The sequence below is a fragment of the Oncorhynchus mykiss genome, chromosome Y (genome assembly GCF_013265735.2).
Source record: "Oncorhynchus mykiss isolate Arlee chromosome Y, USDA_OmykA_1.1, whole genome shotgun sequence".
Lineage (NCBI taxonomy): Eukaryota > Metazoa > Chordata > Actinopteri > Salmoniformes > Salmonidae > Oncorhynchus > Oncorhynchus mykiss.
The window spans coordinates 24,027,927-24,052,637 of NC_048593.1; the positions used below are offsets into that span (position 1 = coordinate 24,027,927).

The 24,711-nt window shown below is 41.1% G+C and overlaps 2 protein-coding genes across 6 annotated transcripts in view; both read left to right on the forward strand.

Annotated features, from left to right (window-relative positions):
- Positions 1-7,851, forward strand: part of LOC110509842 (MCC regulator of WNT signaling pathway) — a 151,656-nt gene extending 143,805 nt beyond the window's left edge. For all 5 annotated transcript variants that reach the window (XM_036967260.1, XM_036967258.1, XM_036967259.1 and 2 more), the window contains 3 exons: positions 4,535-4,626; positions 4,734-4,856; positions 6,966-7,851. In XM_036967260.1, the coding sequence (XP_036823155.1) occupies positions 4,535-4,626; positions 4,734-4,856; positions 6,966-7,146 (396 nt within the window). In that variant the 3' untranslated portion in view covers positions 7,147-7,851. The remainder of the gene's footprint in view (positions 1-4,534; positions 4,627-4,733; positions 4,857-6,965) is intronic.
- A 7,149-nt stretch (positions 7,852-15,000) lies between these two features.
- LOC110509843 (kunitz-type protease inhibitor 2) lies at positions 15,001-17,937 on the forward strand. Its single transcript, XM_021590981.2, has 6 exons — positions 15,001-15,179; positions 15,736-15,945; positions 16,224-16,388; positions 16,756-16,824; positions 16,970-17,048; positions 17,232-17,937. The coding sequence occupies exons 1-6, from the start codon at positions 15,116-15,118 to the stop codon at positions 17,284-17,286; spliced, it is 642 nt and encodes a 213-aa protein (XP_021446656.1). The 5' UTR covers positions 15,001-15,115; the 3' UTR covers positions 17,287-17,937.
- Positions 17,938-24,711: the final 6,774 nt, after the last annotated feature.

A 24,711-nucleotide genomic window follows, 5' to 3' on the forward strand; every position in this document is an offset into this window, starting at 1 on the left:
AGAAAAAGGAGTCTGGTTGATATCCCATTTACTGCCCAATAGGGATGCATAGGAACGCAGAGCTTTCTAAATAAGAGTCCCTTCCTGATTGGATTTTTCTCAGGCTTTTGCCTGCAATATCAGTTCTGTTATACTCACAGACAATATGTTTACAGTTTTGGAAACTTTAGAGTGTTTTCTATCCTAAGCTGTCAATTATATGCATATTCTAGCATTTTCCAAAAATGAAAATAGTGCCCCCTAGTTCCAAGAGGTTAAACAGCCATCACTAACATTGAGTGGCTGCTGCCAACATACTGACTCAACTCTAGCCACTTTAATAATGGAAAAATTGATATAATAAATGTATCGCTAGCCACTTTAAACAATGCCACTAATGTTTACAAACCCTACATTACTCATCTCATATGTACAGTATATACTGTACTCTATACCATATACTGCATCTTGACTATGCCGTTCGGCCATCACTCATTCATATATTTTTATGTACATATTTTTATTCATTCCTTTACACTTGTTTGTATAAGGTAGTTATTGTGAAATTGTTAGGTTAGATTACTTGTAAGATATTACTGCATGGTTGGAACTAGAAGCACAAGTATTTCGCTACACTCGCATTAACATCTGCTAACCATGTGTATGTGACAAATAACGATTTGATTTGAGGAAACTATCTGGGAAAGACACTCGAAAATTGCTTGTGCCGCTTGTAAAAAAATAAATAAAAATGAATGTCTGCGTCGCCGCTGAGCTCTCAAATACCGTGTCAGGCTCTCACTCTATGAACATCCACTGTTATCCAGATTCCTTGGGACGTCCTTACCCTGAACCCTAAACTAACACTAAACTTAACAATTTTACATTTACACTTGATAGAGGTAGGGACATGCCAAGGATCCCGAAAAGCAAGGACCCTCTGGAAAGCTTATGAACTCCTCTATTCGACTGAAAGCTGGGGACACAACTTTTATTGGTTGTCTGATGTAGGCTACTGGGAACTGGTAACAACACAGTCTGTGATTGACTAACAACATTTAGATATGTATACAGCGAGATAAGATAAAATAGCATGCCATGAGGTGTTGAAGGAAAGACAGATTACCAATAGATTGGACACAATCTTTTCTAGGCCATTAGCAATAACAGGAAATACACAAGCCGTAGGCTACACTCGGAGGCTACTTCGGTATGTCGGCTTACACGGGAAAAACTGTACGTTTCTAACATTTATGTTTGAGATTTAATTAGTATAAATATAAACTATGCACCTTATGACTTTCATTACCACGCAGGCGTCGCGCAGATGTTAGTAAGGCAGCCACACTGTGGTACGGTTGCCTAGGCTTAACGCAGACGTTAGTAAGGCAGCCACACGGTGGCACGGTTGCCTAGGCTTTATTAAGTCTCTTATCACCCCCCATACAGTAGATGGTGGTCTCAGAGCCATGCAGCTACGTCACAATGGGTTGCCGGACTATCACGTCTCTACATTTGTGGATTTTTATTTAAAGGTATTTTATCAAGGTAATTCTGAGACCAAGGTCTATTTTACAGATGAGCCCTGAATTACAGAAAATGCAAATGCAAAATGCAAGCAGAAAGAATAAACATCATAAAAAAACAAACACTTGCTAAATCGTAATAAGGTTCTCAATCAACTTTCTGAATTACATTAGAGACACCAGAACATCACATTTTAGAACGTTTTGAAGATTGTTCCACAAATAAGGTGCAAGAAAACAAAAAGCTGATTTACCTAACTCAGTAGAGACCAAAGGAGTTTCTAGAGTTAACCATCCCTGAGACCAGGTGTGGTAACTTGTATGTCTAAAGGTTAGTAATGATGTTTGATAAAGTGGGACTTTTTGTAAAAGGACTTTATAAATTAAAACATAGCAATGTATCAACCTACGTGACATTGAAGAGGGCCAACCAACTTTCTGGTAGAGAATCCAGTAATGATTACTAAAATTGTTGCCCGTCATAAAGCGCAGTGCTCTTTGATAAACTGCATCTGACAGCTTTAATGAAGTGGCAGCTGCGTTCATATAGATGTCACCATAGTCTAGGACATATAGGAACTTAAACTGAATCTGCTTTTTACTATTTAGCAAGAGGCAGGACATATTTCTATAGAAGAGACTCATCAATATGCTTTTTAAAAGACAGCTTTTCATCTATCCAGATGCCCAGATATTTGTTAGCAGGGACACGATCAATATGGACACCATCCAAAGTACACATGCTTATATCATCAGACTTATTTTGATGCGCTCTAGAGAACAACATAGTTTTATCTGTATTCAGTACTAATTCCAGGTCAAGAAAGTTTTTCTGTAATACAATGACGGCAGACTGTAGTTGAGATAGAGCCTGGTCAACCATGGGGGCAATAGTATACACAACAGTATCATCGGCATAAAAGTGCAGGTTACAATTTTTTACAGACAAGTCGATATTGTTAATGTAAACAGTAAAAAGTACAGGACCCATTAAGTACAGGACCCATCCCTGCGGGACACATTTTGTAATATCCAGGAAACCTGATTCAACACCATCAGTAGATATATAGTACTGTACATTGAGTTCTATCTGTCAAGTAAATTGTTTTACCTTTTACATACAGCCTGGTCTAGGCCAATTGGGGGAAGCCTCTGAATTAGCAGTGAGTGATCCGTATCGAAAGCCTTTGGCAGGTCAATGAAGAGGGGAGCACAATGTTGTCTTTTATCCATACAATTAACCACATAATTTATAACTAGGGATGCAGCAGAGATAGTGCTAAGACCTGGTCTAAAACCCGACTCATGTACATTTCAAAGAAAATAAAGCTCTTAGCTGGGAATTAATCAAGGAATCTAATATTTTAGCTAGGCAAGAAAGTTTACAAATAGGCTGATTTTTGTATTATTTAAATCAGGGCCTCCTGAGTGGTGCAGCTGTCTAAGGCACTGCAAGTAGTGCTAACTGTGTCACTACAGATCCTGGTTCGATTCCAGGCTGTGTTGCAACCGCCCGCAACCGGGAGACCCATGAGGTGGCGCACAATTGGCCCAGCGTCGTCCGGGTTAGGGGAGGGTTTGGCCAGCCGGGATGTCCTTGTCCTATCGCGCTCTAACAACTCCTGTGGCGGGCCAGGCGCATGCACGCTGACACGGTCGCCAGGTGTACGGTGTTTCCTCCGACATATTGGTGTGGCTGGCTTCCAGGTTAAGCGAGCAATGTGTCAAGAAGCAGTGCGGTTTGGCGTGTTTTGGAGGATGCAGGGCTCTCAACATTCGCCTATACCCGAGTCCATATGAGAGTTGCAGCGATGGACAAGACTAACTACCAATTGGATATCACGAAAAAAGGGGTAAACATTTTTTTTTAAACGAAATTGGGGAGAAAAAGGGGTAAACATTTTGATATCCAATTGGTAGTTACAGTCTTGTCCCATCGCTGCAACTATATATATATATATATATATAGTTGCAGCGATATAACTGTATATATATACAGTTGAAGTCGGAAGTTTACATACAGTTAGGTTGTTGTCATAAAAAACTTGTTTTTCAACCACTCCACAAAAGTCTTGTTAACAAACTATAGTTTTGGCAAGTCGTTTAGGACATCTACTTTGCGCATGAAACAAGTAATTTTTCCAACAATTATTTACAGATTATTTCACTTATAATTCAGTGGGTCAGAAGTTTACATACACTTAGTTGACTGTGCCTTTAAACAACTTGGAAAATTGCGAAAAATGATGTCATGACTTTAGAAGCTTCTGATAGGCTAATTGACATCATTTGAGTCAATTGGAGGTGTACCTGTGGATGTATTTCAAGGCCTACCTTCAAACTCAGTGCCTCTTTGCTTGACATCATGGGAAAATCAAAAGAAATCAGAAAAAAATGTGTGGTGCACAGGGTGGCAGCATCATGTTGTGGGGGTGCTTTGCTGCAGGAGGGACTGGTGCACTGGGAATGTGATGAAATAAATAAAAGCTGAAATAAATAATTCTCTCTACTATTATTCTGACATTTTACATTCATAAAGTAAAGTGGTGATCCTAACTGACCTAAGACAGGGGATTTTTACTAGTATTAAATGTCAGGAATTGTGTGTGTGTGTATGTATATATTTAGATCACAAGGGTCACCACCTTTGTTAAGTGGGAGTACATGGGCCACCTTCAAACCTTGGGAATAGTCCCAGATATAATCTTTACGTAAAAAATATGAGTTAATGATTCAGAAAACGGGAGCGAGAGCTGCAGCAAAAATGGATCAAGCATGTCAGCTCCAGTGGATTTTTGAAAATGAAAACAAAGACTTACTAGAAGTTAACTGGTTAAACGTTGAGTCAGCTAGAGGCTGGCAAAGGGAAGAGCATTCGATTGACTACACCACCACATTATGCTTGAGTGTTTGATCTGTAGGCAGCCTAATCACCTCAGCCCATCAGTTCACCAGGCGTAGTATGATAATGGTTAGTATTAGCACTGTATGGTTGTAGACCAGCTCTTCATGGTATTGTTATGTTCCAGGATTGTGGAGACTCTCCGGCCATCAGCCTATCAGACCTGAGGACACTGAATGATAGCGACCTGGCAGCAGAGCTCACCAACGCACTGAGACGGTAAAAAACCCAACGCACTATGTGTGCGTCTGTATCTCTGTGTGGATGTCTGTCTATCTGCTATGTGTGTGTGTGTGTTCCTGACTCATCCTGTGTGTGTGTCTCAGGGAGAAGAAGCTAAAGGGGCGTGTCCAGGAGCTAGTGGCAGCGCTGGAAAGACTAACCAAGAGTAGTGAGGTCCGCCACCAGCAGAGTGCCGAGTTCGTCAACGATCTGAAACGGGCAAACAGGTAACCATAGTAACACTCACAGGAAAACAGGTAACCATAGTAACACTCAGACGAAATATTTTTTGTGATTAAAAGTGAAAATGTTTGTAGAAAATACATTTGGCTTTATTGTGTGTATGTGTGTGGGGGGGGTTGTATATGGCTACCCATATACAGTGGAGCAAAAAAGTATTTAGGCAGCCACCAATTGTGCAAGTTCTCCCACTTAAAAAGATGAGAGAGGCCTGTAATTTTCATCATAGGTACACTTCAACTATGACAGACAAAATGAGGAAAAAAATCCAGAAAATCACATTGTAGGATTTTTAATGAATTTATTAGCAAATTATGGTGGAAAATAAGTATTTGGTCACCTACAAACAAGCAAAATCTCTGGCTCTCACAGACCTGGAACTTCTTCTTTAAGAGGCTCCTCTGTCCTCCACTCGTTACCTGTATTAATGGCACCTGTTTGAACTTGTTATCAGTATAAAAGACACCTGTCCACAACCTCAAACAGTCATACTCCAAACTCCACTATGGCCAAGACTAAAGAGCTGTCAAAGGACACCAGAAACAAAATTGTAGACCTGCACCAGGCTGGGAAGACTGAATCTGCAATAGGTAAGCAGCTTGGTTTGAAGAAATCAACTGTGGGAGCAATTATTAGGAAGGAAGACATACAAGACCACTGATAATCTCCCTCGATCTGGGGCTCAACGCAAGATCTCACCCCGTGGGGTCAAAATGATCACAAGAACGGTGAGCAAAAATCCCAGAACCACACGGGGGGACCTAGTGAATGACCTGCAGAGAGCTGGGACCAAAGTAACAAAGCCTACCATCAGTAACACACTACGCCGCCAGGGACTCAAATCCTGCATTGCCAGACGTGTCCCCCTGCTTAAGCCAGTACATGTCCAGGCCCGTCTGAAGTTTGCTAGAGAGCATTTGGATGATCCAGAAGAAGATTGGGAGAATGTCATATGGTCAGATATAGTTTTTTGGCAAAAACTCGTGTTTGGAGGACAAAGAATGCTGAGTTGCATCCAAACAACACCATACCTACTGTCAAGCATGGGGGTGGAAACATCATGCTTTGGGGCTGTTTTTCTGCAAAGGAAAACTTTGCACTGATCCGTGTAAAGGAAAGAATGAATGGGCCATGTATCGTGAGATTTTGAGTGAAAACCTCCTTCCATCTGCAAGGGCATTGAAGATGAAACGTGGCTGGGTCTTTCAGCATGACAATGATCGCGAACACACCGCCCGGGCAACGAAGGAGTGGCTTCGTAAGAAGCATTTCAAGGTCCTGGAGTGGCCTAGCCAGTCTCCAGATCTCAACCCCATAGAACATCTTTGGAGGGAGTTGAAAGTCCGTGTTGCCCAGCAACAGCCCCAAAACATCACTGCTCTAGAGGAGATCTGCATGGAAGAATGGGCCAAAATACCAGCAACAGTGTGTGAAAACCTTGTGAAGACTTACAGAAAACGTTTGACCTCTGTCATTGCCAACAAAGGGTATATAACAAAGTATTGATAAACTTTTGTTATTGACCAAATACTTATTTTCCACCATAATTTGCAAATAAATTCATTAAAAATCCTACAATGTGATTTTCTGGATTTTTTTTTCTCATTTTGTCTGTCATAGTTGAAGTGTACTTATGATGAAAATTACAGGCCTCTCTCATCTTTTTAAGTGGGACAACTTGCACAATTGGTGGCTGACTAAATACTTTTTTGCCCCACTGTATAAAGAAGATGTATTCATTCAACAATCCAATGAGTTTATTGGAGCTATTGTTGGGATTCTGATCTTTTATAACAGTAGTTGGCTTGCATTTTAATACAGGGGTTGCCATCTAGTGGGAAATGGGTGAATTAATGCACTATTCTTTATGGATAGCACAAACACAATTCTCCTCTTAAACACATTGACGCTTAGTTGCTACATCTAACCATTTTATATTTTACTTCAACCCCTTAGTACCTCTGTGACTTGACTCACCACATCAAAACTGAAGTCAATTCATCTGTCTGCATTTTCCTGTCTAGCTATTTGACTCTGTCTCTCCTCTCTAACCTGTCTCTCTCTCTCTCTCTCTCTTCTCTCTTTCCTCTGTCCAGTAACCTGGTGGCTGCGTATGAGAAGGCCAAGAAAAAGCACCAGGGTAAGCTGAAAAAGCTGGAGGCGCAGATGATGGCCATGGTGGAGCGCCACGAGACACAGGTTCGCATGCTCAAACAACGCATCGCCCTGCTGGAGGAGGAAAACTCACGGCCACACACCAATGAGACCTCCCTATGAGAACTGATGAGACATCTCTATCAGAACTCACAAGGCATCACTATGAGAACTCACCAGACGTTGCTTCAGAAACTCACCAGACGTCGCTTCAGAAACTCACCAGACGTCGCTTCAGAAACTCACCAGACATCGCTATGAGAACTCACGAGAACTCATCGCAATGAGAGACATCACAATGAGAGACACATCACTGTGAGAACTTGCAGCCAAAACTCACAGCGCCACACCAACAGGACCTCCGGGTGAGCAACGCAAGGAGACTTCATGTCCACATTATTATATGAAACATCATTACGAGCATCGGTTAGAGGAGGGGACAAGGGAATGGCTGGTGTGTGTGTGTGCTGAGAATGTAAGCTTTCCCTACCAACCCATAGACACCCTGCAGTCCTATTCGGCACATACACGTGGGGAGGACATTCTGCGGTGATAGCTGCAAGTTCATTGGCCAGCAGATGGACAGGTAAAACTGCCAGGACCAATTGGAGTTGACGCTACAAATGACAGCTTTCAATCATATCTGCAGAACGACACATTTTGTTTACCACAGAAACAAGTAGAGGAAAAGTGTCATTTTATATTTTTTGAGAGGAGCACTATAAGTAAGCAATAAGGCACCTCAGGGGTTTGGGGAATATGGACAACATACCACGGCTAAAGGCTGTTCTTATGCACGACGCATCGTGGAGTGCCTGGATACAGCCCTTAGATGTGGCATATTGGCCATATACCATAAACCCCTGAGGTGCCTTATTGCTATTATAAACTGGTTACCAACGTAATTAGAGCTGTAAAAATATTTTTTGTTTATATACCACAGCTGTCAGCCAATCAGCATTCAGGGCTCTAACCACCCAGTTTATAATATAAACTAACTATCCTTACTGGCAAATGATTAACTATTATCTCCCAGTTTATTTCAAATGTTAGCTTTGATTTGGTAGCCTTTTTGTTATTTCAAGGTTTGACTGCAAATTATTTTTGAAACTATTTTTCATCAATGTTGCCATTTAGAGTTATTCCATTTGTTGCCATTTGGAAATATTTCTGGTGATTCCCTTTTAAGGAATACCTTTCTTTCAGCTCTACTTAGCAACTTCCCAGTTTTCAGTCTACAAAGTACACTCTGCCATAGTGAAGACATACTGAACACATGGGCTCTATTCACTCAAACCTGGGTTTGATGTCTGGATATCTTAAAAACATTATTATTCTTGCACTGTTAGAATGCTTCTTTTTTTTATTCAGTCAGTGTAAAATCAAAATAAATGCAAACGCATCTTACTTAACCCCGCACAGGTAAAATGTTTGTATTTCACGTAACCGGCAAACCTGCTTCCGAGGTTTGATTGGATAGGGCCCTAAGTCAATACCTCAAATTGCGCAAAATGTCCTTCCAATATGAATGGCATTGTTTCAGGTTCAGCCTTCAACTATACAGCAGTGAACCGCAAGAGACTATAGTAGGTGTTTGCACATGGAGGGGAGATGACAATAGGGGTGTGTGTGTGTGTGAGGAGAGAGAGAAGGGTAGAGTGTATAAGAATGTTTAAAGCAGAGATCCAGATTATTCATTTAGTCATCCCCTTCATGGACACAGATTTGTTGCACACACACAAACATCCTCTCCGGCCAAAGCACTTAACACCACATTGCCTTGTTGAGGACTCTTTGTTTTTCTGCAAGACTTAAACCTGGACCTCCAATGTTAACCAATGGCTGCTACTCTCTGTCTGTCTGTCTGTCTGTCTGTCTGTCTGTCTGTCTGTCTGTCTGTCTGTCTGTCTGTCTGTCTGTCTGTCTGTCTGTCTGTCTGTGTCTGTGTCTGTGTCTGTGTCTGTGTCTGTGTCTTGGGACGAGGGAAAAACATACTTACTATTCTATAGCAATCTGAGATGCTGCATTCTCACTCTACCTGACTGCTGTTCCGTTCAACATCACTACTGTTGCTAGCTACTATAAATCGGCTTAAACCTGGAGCCTAGCACCCAGGTGACACCCATGTTTCTAGATAACCATCAGTAGCTTGGTATACAGATGCTTTGATTAGGCAGGGGTGGATCAATTCCATCTAATTCATTTCATTTGGAAAATTGTCATTGGCAATATTTTGCTTCAATTCATTAACCAAATTTCCATTGAATTTCTGAGTTTGCATGTATTAACCCCAGTCCTGCTGTTTGGTAAGATTCACTGCTAAAGCAAGCACTGGTGTGTAGACACGTATAGGAGTGATGTAATTTCCTCTCAATAAACCGTCATAGTTATGACTTATCTCGCAAATACAGTCAGTACCTGTATTTTGTTTCTGTTGTGCTTCTCAGGCATACAACACAAGTGAATCTGGAGCTCCAGTGGAGTGGTTGGTCTCATCTTCTGTTCTGTGAATGAGACAAGACGGGTTAGGGGGGTGGGCAAAGTAAGGGGGTTGGGGGTAAGGAAGGGGGGTGGGCAAAGTTAGGGGGTTGGGGGTAAGGAAGGTGGGTTGGCAAACAAATGACCTTATTTGCACAGATCTGTTTTGGAATCAAATCTGGGCAATCGTCGTTTTGTTGATTTTTAAGAGGTTGTATTTGTTTATATAATAAAGTAATAAACCAATTTAAATAAATGCCAACTGAGTGCTTGTCTGTTTTTCTTATGCTACAAAAACAAGCATTTATTCATTCAGAAGGCTAAGTATAAAGTATAATTTAGAAAAGCATGAGATGTCTCTCTTCCGAGATTTTATTATACTTGTTGTAGTGTTAAGCGTAAATCATAGTCCACAGACGCTAGGACGCAATAATCCAGTGTCCCACTGTGACATTGCTACACAGGTTTGAGACCACCATCCGAGGGGGAACGCACAGCCTGAACGCGCACCTCACAATTCCCAACCAACGCGTCTCCGGTACGCATCCTCTACTAATTTTAATGTGTTGACAGTTAGAGAAATTTCTTGAGCTGCACTGAGGATTTGAAAAAGTATGGAAGCCAACGGTCCAATATTCTAGAACACTGCTGTGCATGTGCGTACATGTTTTGGACTATGATAAACCCTTTATGCTCATAGAGATCCTATTAAATTACTGTTAGTATTCTAATTCCTAATTCTATGGCTACATAGTAATATGCATATTATTAGTAGTATTGGATAGAAAACACTCTGAAGCTTGGCCTACTGAATACACTGTGTCTATGGGGTCAAGTTGCACTTCCTAAGGCTTCCACTAGATGTCAACCGTCTTTAGAAACTTGTTTCAGGCTTCTGCTATAAAGGAGGGGAGAGTGGCAGAGTGTCTCAGGCTCGTGACGCGCGCTCCCGACAGAGTTAGCTCTCGTTCCAGTGCTTTTCTTCAGACATAGGAATTCTCCGGTTGGAAACGTATTGATGATTTATGTTAAAAACATCCTAAATATTGATTCCATACATCGTTTGACTTGTTTCTACGACCTGTAACGGAAATTTTTGAGTTCTTGTCTGGACGTAGTGCTCGCGCCTCATGAAGATGGACTACTGGGCTGAACACGCTACCAACAAGTGTTTATTTGGACATAAATGATGGACTTTATGGAACAAATCAGTAATTTATTGTCGAACTGGGATTGCTGGGAGTGCATTCTGATGAAGATCATCTAAGGTAAGGGAATATTTATAATGTTATTTCTAACTTCTGTTGACTCCAACATGGCAGATATTTCTTTGGCTGGATTGGGCTCTGAGCGCCGTACTCAGATTATGCTTTTTCCGTAATTAAAAAAAAAAAATCTGACACAGCGGTTGCATTAAGGAGAAGTCTTTAATTTTGTGAATAACACTTGTATCTTTTATCAATGTTTATTATGAGTATTTCTGAAAAAATGGCTGTGTTTTTTTGACTTGGCTATCACCTAACAATCATATGTTGTGCTTTCGCTGTAAAGCCTTTTTGAAATCGGACACGATGTGTAGATTAACACACAGAATAACAGATCTGAGGAAGAGAGCATAGATAAGTAAAAAATTGAAAATAAAAGTAACAAATAATTAAACAGCAACAGAAAAATAACAATAATGAAGCTATATACAGGGTGTACCGGTACAGAGTCAATGTGTGGGGGCACCGGTTAGTCAAGGTAATTGAGGTAATATGTACATGTAGGTAGAGTTAAGGTGACTATGCATTGATAATAAACAGAGACTAGCAGCTGCGTAAAAGTGGGGTCTTGATAGCCCTTTTATTAGCTGTTCAGGAGTCTTATGGCTTGGGGGTAGAAACTGTTAAGAAGCCTCTTGGACCTAGACTTGGCTCCCCAGTAACGCTTGCCGTGTGGTAGCGAGAGGGTGGCTGGAGTCTTTGACAAATTTTAGGGCCTTCCACTGACACCGCCTGGTATAGAGGTCCTGGATGGCGGGAAGCTTGGCCCCAGTGGTGTACTGGGCCGTATTCACTACCCTCTGTAGTGCCTTGCGGTCAGAGGCCGAGCAGTTGCCTTACCAGGCAGTGATGCAACCAGTCAGGATAGTCTTGATGGTGCAGCTGTAGAACCTTTTGAAAATCTGAGGACCCATGCCAAATCTCTTCAGTCTACTGAGGGAGAATAGGCTTTGTCATGCCCTCTTCATGACTGTCTTAGTGTGTTTCGACGATGATAGTTTGTTGGTGATGTAGACACCAAAGAACTTGAAGTTCACAACCTGTTCCACTGCAGCCCGGTCGACTAGAATGTGGGTGTGCTGGTACTCCTTTTCCTGTAGTCTATATTTCATCTTTGTCTTGATCACGTTGAGGGAGGGGTTGTTGTCCTGGCACCACAAATAAGCAAAGAGAAACGTCAGTCCATCATTACTTTAAGACTAGAAGGTCAGTCATTCAGAATATTTCAAGAACTTTGAACGTTTCTTCAAGTGCAATCGCAAAAACCATCAAGCGCTATGATGAAACGGGTTCTCATGAGGACCGCCACAGGAAAGGAAGACCCAGAGTTACCTCTGCTGCAGAGGATAAGTTCATTAAAGTTAACTGCGCCTCAGATTGCAGCCCAAAGAAATGGTAGCCAAAATAATGTGCAACTGGGCATTTTTATACATGAACCTAAGCATGATGGGATGTTAATTGCTTAATTAACTCAGAAACCACGCCTCTGTGGAAGCACCTGCTTTCAATATACTTTGTATCCCTCATTTAATCAAGTGTTTGCTTTATTTTGGCAGTTACCTGTATCTCTCTCATCAAAATCAACATTTCCCAAATGGTGGGCCAGGAACCAGTAGTGTGGTTTGATAGGGTTTCACGTTGTTTCATGACACCCTCACATGGAACAGTTTCAGTGTGTAATGGTGTCTTGTGATCCCCAGGATGTCACTGTGTGATCTTCCAGTTTCCTGTGTGCATCATGTGAGCAGCACCAGATGTTATTGGAACCTGAGCTGGGCCATGGGTAGCAATAGATACAAAATTCTACCTATTGTTTTTTTGCAGTCAAAATTTTTAAAGCAACAAATTAACACTTAAACAGAGGTCCCCACCCTAAGAAATAATATTTTAACAGGCAAGACTGAAGGACACCTATGCCCTGTCAGACAGTACAGGCAGAGCAAAGGACCCCTCAGCACTCACTGCCAGCACAAGAAAGGCTGTTTCATCATCATCATTCTGAGAAGGGTCATCTTTGAATTATCTTGACTGGAATCAACTTTAAACTCATAAGATCCACACACTTCTTCGTTTTTTTTCTACATTTGTCTGAGGTCTTTTCAAATCACTTTTGAAAAGCCACACTGGACGCTTGTATTGTGTACTTTATGTCCATAATATATACCATACAATCTTGAACACATACAGTGGAGTGGGCCTAAGATAAAAGGAAATAACATCATATATGAAATATCACTGTGCCATCATTCTCATTGCTGGTCATAAAGACTGCTCTGTTGACACCGTCATAATATTTAGGCCAACTTCTCTGACGTAGCTCTGTTATATTATCTTCACTGACTGTAAACTGATACCTGTTTTGGTTTATAGGCGAGAGTGAGACTGCTTTAACTCGATACTTGACTCCTCGTGGACTTCATCCAAATGCTTTTGTCCAATATACTGTAGGCTGTATGGAGGCTTCATCACAGTAGTCTAAATTGGCTTCCTTTCATAGACTTCTGCACTTCATCTGCACTAATCTGAAAACAAAGGGTAAGACATAGCAGTTTGGGGGATTTCAGAAATGTGATATTACCTCAGGTTCTTTCATATCAGTGCAGACAAGGGGTAGCAGACAGAGAGAGGAATCCCCTTTAGACTATTGCAATGCACCCTAGGTGTCGGAGTCTAAATACAACATTGTTCAGCAATCTTATGCACGTCTTAAAATTATACGATAAGGAAACATACAGTTGAAATCAGAAGTTTACATACACTTAGGTTGGAGTAATTAAAACTTGTTTTTCAACCACTCCACACATTTCTTGTTAACAAACTATAGTTTTGGCAAGTCGGTTAGGACATCTACTTTCTGCATGACACAAGTAATTTTTCCAACAATTGTTTACAACAATTTATTTCACTTATAATTCACCGTATCACAATTCCAGTGGGTCAGAAGTTTACATACACTGAGTTGACTTTGCCTTTAAACAGCTTGGAAAATTCCAGAAAATGATGTCATGGGTTTAGAAGCTTCTGATAGGCTAATTGACATCATTTGAATCAATTGGAGGTGTACCTGTGGATGTATTTCAAGGCCTACCTTCAAACTCAGTGCCTCTTTGCTTGACATCATGGGAAAATCAAAAGAAATCAGGATGTGGACACGAAGCTAGGGTAAACCTGCCCTTTTTATTTTTTTACTTTTTGAAAATACTAATATTAATGGACCAAAATGCCCCAACATTTAAAAGTAGATGCAAAAATATAATTTTAGCCTGTGGTGCCTGGTCTTAAACATTATAACAAAAACCCATACACCAATGCAACACTGTATAATTTGCATAGTCATATGGTCTTCCTGTTTGTTAGATGTAGAATCAACAAAATGGCTGCCGTACAGCAGCCACTCTCCCTCCCCACCCTCTGTAGCAGCCTACCTGCAGCTGGGTAGAGCTTGTCAAACTTGGCAGAGCAGGCCTCCTTGCACTGCTTGTCTGTGTTGAGCGGTTCTCATTCCCTTCCAGTCCTTTGTAGAAAAAAGAGAAACAGACGCCTGGTCCCTCATCGTAGTAATACAGCAGTTTGTTGTTGTTGTCTTCCTTTCCCTGCACTGACTTCCCCTCATTCATCTTACTACTGCAAAACGGCTCTGACAGAAGGCCACTTGTCAGTAACAAAAGTAGTTACAGTACATGTTCTCTTGCCAGTTTCCACAGTTCTTCAATAGCAAAAAGCCAGGGTTAGGGTTATGGTTGAGGCTGAGGTTCGGGTTATAGTTGAGGCTAGGGTTGAACTGGGATCTGGACATGAAAATAGGGTTGGGCTAAGGGTTATGACTATGGGTAGGGTTACTGCTGTAAGTAAAATGTATTCCCATTGTATGGTTAGGGTTAGTACTTTTATCCTACTTTCTATCCTGCTTTTTGACCCTAGGTTCAGGAGCTCAGCTCTGGGTTGCTCCAGCTCAATGTAACCACTGCACCAGACTTTACATTTTGAAAATTGACAATATTTACTTGAAGATACAAGAAAGGTAACCATAAAGTCTTGTAGTTGGGGATAGGCTTCTTTATTTCTCAATTTCTGTTTGTGAAATGCTTGATTACTCAACTACAATAAAAACATGAACACTGGAAAAGTGTTTCCAAGATACTGACAGTCATTTCCATGTTTTATGACTGAAACCATGGGGTCTATGACCGACAGCGAGACACTCCTAGATAATAAAAACCTACTTGTTGATAAGGGGTCCAAAGGACGTTCCCTGCCTGCGGACAGAAGCTCATAGAACAGGATTTGAAAAGAAACTTGACATCTTCTGCTGGGGGAATCTACAGTCTTGGCCTACCAGCGTCAAAACGATGGCATATCCACTTTTACATGTCTTTTTACTTGGAGTTATGCTTCCTATAGCTTCGTCCATGAGTGAGTATATTCTGTTTCTTAACATCCTGCATTTTCTCTACGAACCCTTTTTAATCGCTTTGACTGCTTTAACTATAGTATGTGTGCTACTGTAACCAGGTCACTGAGCTCCTACTTTGTCATAATTCCTTTATGTCCAGTTATATCAAAGCAAAATCAAAGTAAGGCAAACACGGTTACTAAGTCTACTATTGTAAATAATGTTGTATTTTTTTCTCTGAAATGAATGAATTATGTAACCCATCCAAGGTAAGGCTGAAGTTAAATTTGTGAGTGGGATCATTTATCAATATGATTGTGATGAATATTGAGAAAATGTTGAGAGAAGTGTGAAGATGATGCTAGGAATTGAAAACCTTGCTTTTCAAGCGCAGGTGTGTCAGACTCAGAAATAAAAAATAAATCAGACAGCTGAGATGGTTCAAATTAGATTTAGAATATACTTGCAAATCATTAATATAAACTGTATTTTTGCTGTTGAAGAACTCTGTCAAAACTGGCAAGAGAACATGTACTGTAACTACTCAGTGACTGACAAGTGGCCATCTTCTGTCAGAGCCACTTTGCAGTAGTAAGATGGACGAGGGGAAGGCAGTGGAGGGAAAGGAAGACGACAAACAACTGCAGTATTACTACAATGAGGGAAAAGGCGCCTGTTTTCCTTTCTTCTACAAAGGACTGGAAGGGAATGAGAACCGCTTCAACACAGACAGGCAGTGTATGAATGCCTGCTCTGACAAGTTTGAAGAGCTCTATCCAGCTGCAGGTAGGCTGCTACAGAGGGTGGGGAGGGAGAGCGGCTGCTGTATGGCGGCCATTTTGTAAGGTGTGGATTCTAAGATGATTCATGAACATAAAATATAAGATATTAACAAAACCACATAAAAAGCAAACAGACAGCATACACAGCAATCCTATAATCTGATTATTATGCTACACTAACCTCTCAAAATGATCCATCCATTTAAGGAGGAATCGTGGAGCTGTTCATAGAAGTTTGTCAAACCAATTCATATTCCTCATCTATTCTCTGCGCTTTCTCAGATGGAGTGTGTGGCCTCCCAGTGGACCATGGTAGTTGTTTTGCTATGTTGCTGATGCACTACTACAACGCAGAAGAGGGGAACTGTCGTGTCTTCCACTACAGTGGCTGTCAGGGCAATGGCAACCGCTTCGAGACCCGAGAGCAGTGTCTGCAGACATGCATGGGTCAGTTCACTATTTATTGTTGTGATGCCACTATTTCTCATCTCTTCCTCTGAGGTAATGGCAATATACCTCAATATGCACTCAAAAATCAACAACCCATCATATTCAATATAATGAACCTACACATTTCTAGATTTCACTCAACTGCCACGTGTAAAGGCTCGTTTCTGTATGAAAATAGTTTGTAGATATTGAAGTGCATTTGAATCATTAAGGTGCAATTGTCCTTTACAACAGACATTCACCTGGCTAACTGTTTGGACTGTTCTTCTTAGTCCAGTAGAGGTCCTTCCTCCACAACGTTATTGCAACTCTGTCTCTATTATGCTTGTTTGTCCCGTTCATGTGAGATATTATTCTTCTGCAGCCAAAGCAGGAAGATTTGGTGGTGCTATGGAACCAGGAACCAACCCAGATGAGAGTTCCACTAATGCAGGTACATCAATACCTTTGTGTACAGATAAGAAATTAGCTAATATCTTGATGATAATCTTTGTAATTGAGCTATATTGTGGTTATGAAAGAATTCCTTTTGTATTTTTGGTTCTTAATCCTAACTGTCTTTGTTGTGTTTGTCTCAGGACTGATTGTGGGTATTTTAGGAGGAATTGTGTTCGCAGTGGCGGTGATCTCTGCTATTGTTCTTTTTGTTGTCCAAAGGTAAGCAAAGGTGCAGCAATGTACTCTTACAAAGTCAATACAGTAAAAATAAATGAAGGAAAGGGGTGAGAATCCATCTTTGGATTTCATGGTAATATCAATAAGTATGTTAACTCTGGAAATCATAGATTCAGATTTAAGATTTGATTACACTGAAATGTTTACATTTTTTTTACTTCACAGGAAAGAGAAATCAAGAAAAGGGAGTGAGCAGGTACCAACTCTTGAGATGAAGTAGAGATGCATCACCCTCAAGCCTTGTTTTGGATTTTGTTTAAATGTGTTATGTTTTAAATGTTGTACTCTATTTTAGTTGAATAAAAAAGGAAAATGTATCCCATGCCTTATCTATATATTTCTTGGTTTACAAACTGTGGGATGTTGACAAAGTTAGCAGGTGATGAGCATTAACCAAACTGTAAATAATGCCTGCATATTGTATGTTGAATTTTGTAACAAGGACTGATCTGATCAACCCTCAAACTGGTCTCAGACGTATAAACTGATCAACTCTCTTTTTCAGAAACCTAAACACTTATTCATGTTCAAATTACAATGCCATGTTTTAAGCAGTGGGGGCTGGTGGGATGAGCTATAGGAGGATGGGCTCATTGTAAGGACTGGAATTAAATAATTGGAACGGAGTCAAGTGTGATTGCCATATGTTTGATACCGTTCCATTTATTTCATTCCAGCCATTACAATGAGCCCGTCCTCCTATAGCTCCTCCCACCATCCTCCACTGGTTTTAAGTTAATTATTTTTCAACTAAGTCTATCTTATAAACAATTCAATAGATTGTTGAAAGGATTTACGTTTTTACATTTGGATATGAATGTTTGCATTTGTTCTTTATTGTACAAACATGAAAATAAATGCATTTTCATAATTTGGTATGGTCTTTTTCTTCCAAGTTGTCCAAGCACATGGAAAAATAAACTGATATGAAAAAGTCAACTGTTTGTGAAGTGATTGTTTTGCTCTGAAATATATATAAAAAATCCCACTTATAATTTTTGATCTCCCAAAAATCCCTGGCATATTTTAGATGGATTACATTTAAAATGTACTTTGCCTCTAAATATACAAACACTGACAACATTCCCTCGCTCAAAGGCTTTAAAATTCCATCCATGCCTCAGACAATTTCACTGCTTTGTCCTGTGTGACGTGCTCACAATGGCAATTAGTATGTACATATGTACAAAATGGAGGTGAAATTCAGTTATACTAGAGGGTAGAGATTTTATGTTGTTATACACTAAAGGGAACACTTAAACAACACAATGTAACTTTTGTCAATCACACTTCTGTGAAATCCAACTGTCCACTTAGGAAGCAACACTGATTGACAAATTTCACATGCTGTTGTGCAAATGGAATAGACAACAGGTGGAAATTATAGGCAATTAGCAAGACACCCCCAATAAAGGAGTGGTTCTGCAGGTGATAACTACAGACCACTTCTCAGTTCCTATGCTTCCTGGCTGATGTTTTGGTCACTTTTGAATGCTGGCGGTGCTTTCACTCTAATGGTAGCATGAGATGGAGTCTACAACCCACACAAGTGGCTCAGGTAGTGCAGCTCATCCAGGATGGCACATCAATGCGAGCTGTGGCAAGAAGGTTTGCTGTGTCTGTCAGCGTAGTGTCCAGAGCATGGAGGCGCTACCAGGAGACAGGCCAGTACATCAGGAGACGTGGAGGAGGCCCTAGGAGGGCAACAACCCAGCAGCAGGACCGCTACCTCCGCCTTTGTGCAAGGAGGAGCAGGAGGAGCACTGCCAGAGCCCTGCAAAATGACCTCCAGCAGGCCACAAATGTGCATGTGTCTGCTCAAACGGTCAGAAACAGACTCCATGAGGGTGGTATGAGGGCCCGACGTCCACAGGTGGGGGTTGTGCTTACAGCCCAACACCGTGCAGGACGTTTGGCATTTGCCACAGAACACCAAGATTGGCAAATTCGCCACTGGCGCCCTGTGCTCTTCACATAGATGAAAGCAGGTTCACACTGAGCACATGTGACAGACGTGACAGAGTCTGGAGACGCCGTGGAGAATGTTCTGCTGCCTGCAACATCCTCCAGCATGACCGGTTTGGCGGTGGGCCAGTCATGGTGTGGGGTGGCATTTCTTTGGGGGGCCGCACAGCCTTCCATGTGCTCGCCAGAGGTAGCCTGACTGCCATTAGGTACCGAGATGAGATCCTCAGACCCCTTGTGAGATGCTGGTGCGGTTGGCCCTGGGTTCCTCCTACTGCAAGACAATGCTAGACCTCATGTGGCCGGAGTGTCAGCAGTTCCTGCAAGAGGAAGGCATTGATGCTATGGATTGGCCCACCCGTTCCCCAGACCTGAATCCAATAGAGCACATCTGGGACATCATGTCTCGCTCCATCCACCAACATGGCGTTGCACCACAGACTGTCCAGGAGTTGTCCAGACTCATCAGGAGCATGCCCAGGCGTTGTAGGGAGGTCATACAGGCACGTGGAGGCCACACACACTACTGGAGGCCACATACACTACTGAGCCTCATTTTGATTTGTTTTAAGGACATTACATCAAAGTTGGATCAGCCTGTAGTGTGGTTTTCCACTTTAATTTTGAGTGTGACTCCAAATCCAGACCTCCATGGGTTGATAAATTTGATTTCCATTGATCATTTTTGTGTGATTTTGTTGTCAGCACATTCAACTATGTGAAGAAAAAAGTACTTAATAGGAATATTCCATTCATTCCGATCTAGGATGTGTTATTTTAGTGTTCCGTAAATTTTTTTTAGCAGTGTATAATGCACAGTGTAATAGCACTATAATAACGTCTTTCTTCAGACACTCACATACAGGTCGAAAGATCCCTGTTAGGGGTATCATCTCATGCAAGACCAAGGGAGTAATCCATCTCATCACCTGTTCATGTGGAAAATCCTATGTAGGACAAACGAAAAGACAATTAAAACAACGCATAGCTGAACACCGCAGCTCAATCAGGTGTAAGAACATTTGACTATCCGGAAGCAGCTCACTTTGTTGAAGCTAACCATCCCATTTCCTCCCTCAAATACACAGGCATTGAGCATGTTGCTCTACCAAGGAGAGGAGGTAACATTGAGATCCCACTACTACAAAAAGAAGCTTACTGGATATCCTATCTAAAAACATTGACCCCTGGTGGTCTGAATATTGACTTTGATCTCAGGCCCTTCTTATGAACACATTTTCCTTTATGAACAAGTCTTGTAAATGTAAAAAATCTTATTTTTACAGCTTATTAGTGTACACTGTTGATGATGATCATTATAAATTAAGGTTGAACCAATATAACATGTAACAAAAATGAAATACGAAATTATGTGAAATTGAATGAAACAACAATGTATGTTGACGCTAATATGATGTACACTATTCCATTATGTTTCTATATGATAACAATATGATAACAATAGCATAATATATTTAATATATTTAATATGCCATATACTATTTTTTAAACCATTTTTAACAGTTTCACTAATTAATTTTAATGAACTTAATCATTATGACACACCCCTCACCACTGTCATTGGTTACACTAATTGCACTGTGTGTATACATAACTTGGTTCAAGTATTCATGACATTACCCTGAGGAAGGCACAGTGATGCTGAAACCCATTAAATGGCTGGGAGATTATACATGGAGTGTGCGACATTCTTTATGTAGATTGACGAGGAAAATAAATAATATAATACCTTTTTTAATAAGGCTGTAACGTAACAAAATGTGGAAAAAGGCAAGGCTTCTGAATACTCTCCGAATGCACTGAGAGGCATCACCTTAACCGCAAATTAAAATAACCAAGTAGTTGTCTGCTAATTTAATATTTTTTATAAAAATACACTTAAAATACAGCACAAAAAACAATTAGCCATGTCAAATCAAATCCTGTTTTATTTTGTCACATGCACCGAAAACAACTGGTGTAGATTTTACCCTGAAATAAATGGAACGGTATCAAATACATCAAACACATGGTTTCCAGATGCCATCCCATTTGCAGCAGCCTCCACTGATACATGAAGGCAGGGCAAAGAGAGTTCGCACCAGGTATAGGCCGAAGTGGTACTCGGTAAGTAAGCATGGTGTTGTCCTTTACATAGGCATCGGGATAGATAATAACAATAGTAAAATAAAGAACAGAGTAGCAGCAGCAAATTATGATTGTGAAAGTGCGTGTGTCTTTGTGTTGGGTATGTAATGTACAAAGTCGGGAAGTTTACATACACCTTAGCCAAATATATTTAAACTCAGTTCTTCACAATTCCTGACATTTAATCCTAGTAAAAATTCAATGATTTAGGTCAGTTAGGATCACCACTTTATTTTAAGAATAGGGAAATGTCAGAATAATAGTAGAGAATTATTTTTTTCAGCTTTTATTTCTTTCATCACATTCCCAGTGGGTCAGAGGTCAACATATACTCAATTAGTATTTGGTAGCATTGCCTTTAAATTGTTTTACATGGGTCAAACTTTTCGGGTAGCCTTCCACAAGCTTCCCACAATAAGTTGGGTGAATTTTGGTCCATTCCTCTGACAGAGCTGGTGTAACTGAGTCAGGTTTGTAGGCCTCTTTGCTCGCACACACTTTTTCAGTTCTGCCCACAAATGTTCTATAGGATTGAGGTCAGGGCTTTGTGATGGCCACTACAATACCTTGCCTTTGTTGTCCTTAAGCCATTTTGCCACAACTTTGGAAGTATGCTTGGGGTCATTGTCCATTTGGAAGACCCATTTGTGATCAAGCTTTAACTTCATGACTGATGTCTTGAGATGTTGCTTCAATATATCCACATAATTTTCTTTCCTCATGATGCCATCTATTTTGTGAAGTGCACCAGCCCCTCCTGCAGCAAAGCACCCCCACAACATGATTACAGAAAATGATGTCATGGCTTTAGAAGCTTCTGATAGGCTAATTGACATCATTTGAGTCAGTTGGAGGTGTGCCTGTGGATGTATTTCAAGGCCTACCTTCAAACTCAGTGCCTCTTTGCTTGACATCATGGGAAAATCAAAAGAAATTAGCCAAGACCTCAGAAAGAAATTGTAGACCTCCACAAGTCTGGTTCATCCTTGGGAGCAATTTCCATACGACTGAAGATACCATCTGTACAAACAATAGTACGCAAGTATAAACACCAACTTTTAGCCAAGAGCGGATAATGCTTGTAATCCATGTTTTTTGGTTTGGATACGTTGTGGGGACGACATCGTCTATGCACTTATTGATGAAGCGTGTGACTGCTGTGGTAAACTCCTCAATGCTATTGGATGAATCCCAGAACATATCCCAGTCTGTACTAGCAAAACAGTCTTGAAGCCTCTGGTCTGCTTCATCCGACCACTTCCGTATTGAGCACATTACTGGTACTTCCTGTTTGAGCTTTTGTTTGTAAACTGGAAGCAGGAGAATGGAGTCATGGTCAGATTTGCCGAAGGGAGGACCATGGGTAGAATAATGGGTAGAATAAATGTGGTCTAGTTTTAGCGCCCCCTAGTGGCGCAGGAGATGTGTTGGTAGACGTGAGGTAGTGCGGTTTTAAGTCTCCCCACGTTAGCCTCCGACCACCAGAAATGCTGCCTCGTTTAAACACCCCTATTGAAGAGCAAACCTGCTTAATAGCCTGATGAGCAGAAGTGTACCTGTTGCTCCTTGATTCCTCCCATAAACATATAGGCCTAATCATGTGTTATAAACATCACTATGTAAGAACAACATACTTAATAGCCTGATGAGCGGAAGTGTGCCAGCTGCTCCTTGACTCTCATGCAATCTTGTACTTTTTCATGGCAATCCTTGTAATGGAGTCCAGATGTGCATTGGTTAGTCTGTTCCTGTGTTCTCTTCACAGAGTTCATGGTTGAAAATGTTGATTCACAAGTGTATGTGCTCACCTTTTGAACACACGTCTTCAGAGCTGGGCACTCTGTGTCAGGGACCATGTTCCAGAAGTGGGAAACACCTGTTATGAGCTCAGCTTTCAGGGTGTCATTTGCCTGCAGTTCAACAACTTCACATTCCACTGCAGCATGGTCAGGGGAGAGGCCTGTGATGACTGCGGCCAGAGAAGTCCCTGGGACTTGGAAGAGGTTCTCAATGAAATGGAAAAATTCCTTTGCACTCCTGTACATCTTGGAATCTTTGATTCAAAATCCCTCCTCAGCTCCTCCAACACTTCCACAAATGCATCGTAGTTGAAATGTTGCAAAGGTTCTGGGTCATTTGTGGTGACTGCTATGAGTTTTGGGAAGTGCACAAATGTTCTGAGATATGAACAGTGTTGTGATTTTGTTTTGGAACGCTGTGATAACACGTAGCATGTTACTTGCAGGGATTACATTTTAGAGTAAAAAGTTGCTCTGGGAACACACCAATGTAAAATCTTATATTCCACATTCTATTCTATTCTATTCTAAAACATATTTTTAAATTGTTTTATAATTTTGCTCGCTCTCCCAATTCCACCGCTAGTTACCTGACTTTTTTATTCCCTTGGTGCTGGAGATTCAGTGTACTCAGATGGCAAGTGATGTCAGTCAACGTGGCCAAATGTATTATCCACTCAGGAATTTCCAAGTCCGGCTCGTCTCTCTCCTTATTTGAGAGGAATTTGTGTATTTGGGGGAGGAGACTCAAAAACCACTCAAGTACTCTGCCACAAGATAACCATCTCACCTCGTTGTGCATCACCAAGTCACTATTAGGAGTGTGTATTGGAGGCGAAGTCAGGTGCAGGAGAGCAGAACCGGAACATAGACAAAAAGTAATGAGCGTAACAATATCCACAATATCAAAATACACGTAACACAAACAATCCTACAAAAAGACATGATGGGGAACAGAGGGATAAATACATATGAATTGATTGGGGAATAAAAAACAGGTGTGCAGGGAACAAGACAAAACAAATGGATACATGAAAAATGGAGCGGCGATGGCTAGAAAGCCAGTGACGTCGACCGCCGAACGCCGCCTGAACAAGGAGAGGAGCCGACTTCGGCGGAAGTCGTGACAGTCACTGTATTTTGTCTCATACTCCTGCAGCAGTTCACAAAGCTGCCGATGATTCAGTGCTCTTGAAACAATACAGTTGACCACTTGTACAAGCAGTTGCATCACATTCTTCAACTCACTGTTCTTGAGTTTTGCCAAGAGTTGGGGATCACAGCAAAGTTGGGGATCCCTTCTCTCTTCTCATTACCCCGACAAGTCCCTTCTTTTTCCCAGGCACGTTTGGGGCTCCATCAGTGCACACACATGCGAGATTTGACCTGTTCAGATTGTTCTCATCCATAAAGGTCTGAAGTGCATTCAACACATCCTCTCCTCTCATTTGACTCTTGCAGTGGTAGTAAGCACAACAGTTCTTACCAATTAGATTCATCTTTCGGGAACCAGACCCATATGCATAACTGAGCGATGTCCCAAACAGCTGTGCGTTCGTCCAATGCTATTCTGAAACATGGAGCCACTGATATATCCTCGTTTAGATCCTTACCAATGTACTTTCCTATTTCTTCAACCCTTCTTATTATGGTTGTGTCCGATAGTTGCAGTCCTTTAATTTGTTTTAGAATTGCATCTTTGTTACTGAAATAAGCATAAATTATTTCTGCTG

Bases quoted from the DNA above. Each gene is read 5' to 3' on its own strand.
- LOC110509843 (XM_021590981.2), top strand. From the start codon at position 15,116: ATGGCATATCCACTTTTACATGTCTTTTTACTTGGAGTTATGCTTCCT. The intron at 15,946-16,223 runs GTAGGCTGCTAC...GCGCTTTCTCAG, and splicing joins AGAGCTCTATCCAGCTGCAG to ATGGAGTGTGTGGCCTCCCA. The intron at 16,825-16,969 runs GTACATCAATAC...TGTTTGTCTCAG, and splicing joins TGAGAGTTCCACTAATGCAG to GACTGATTGTGGGTATTTTA.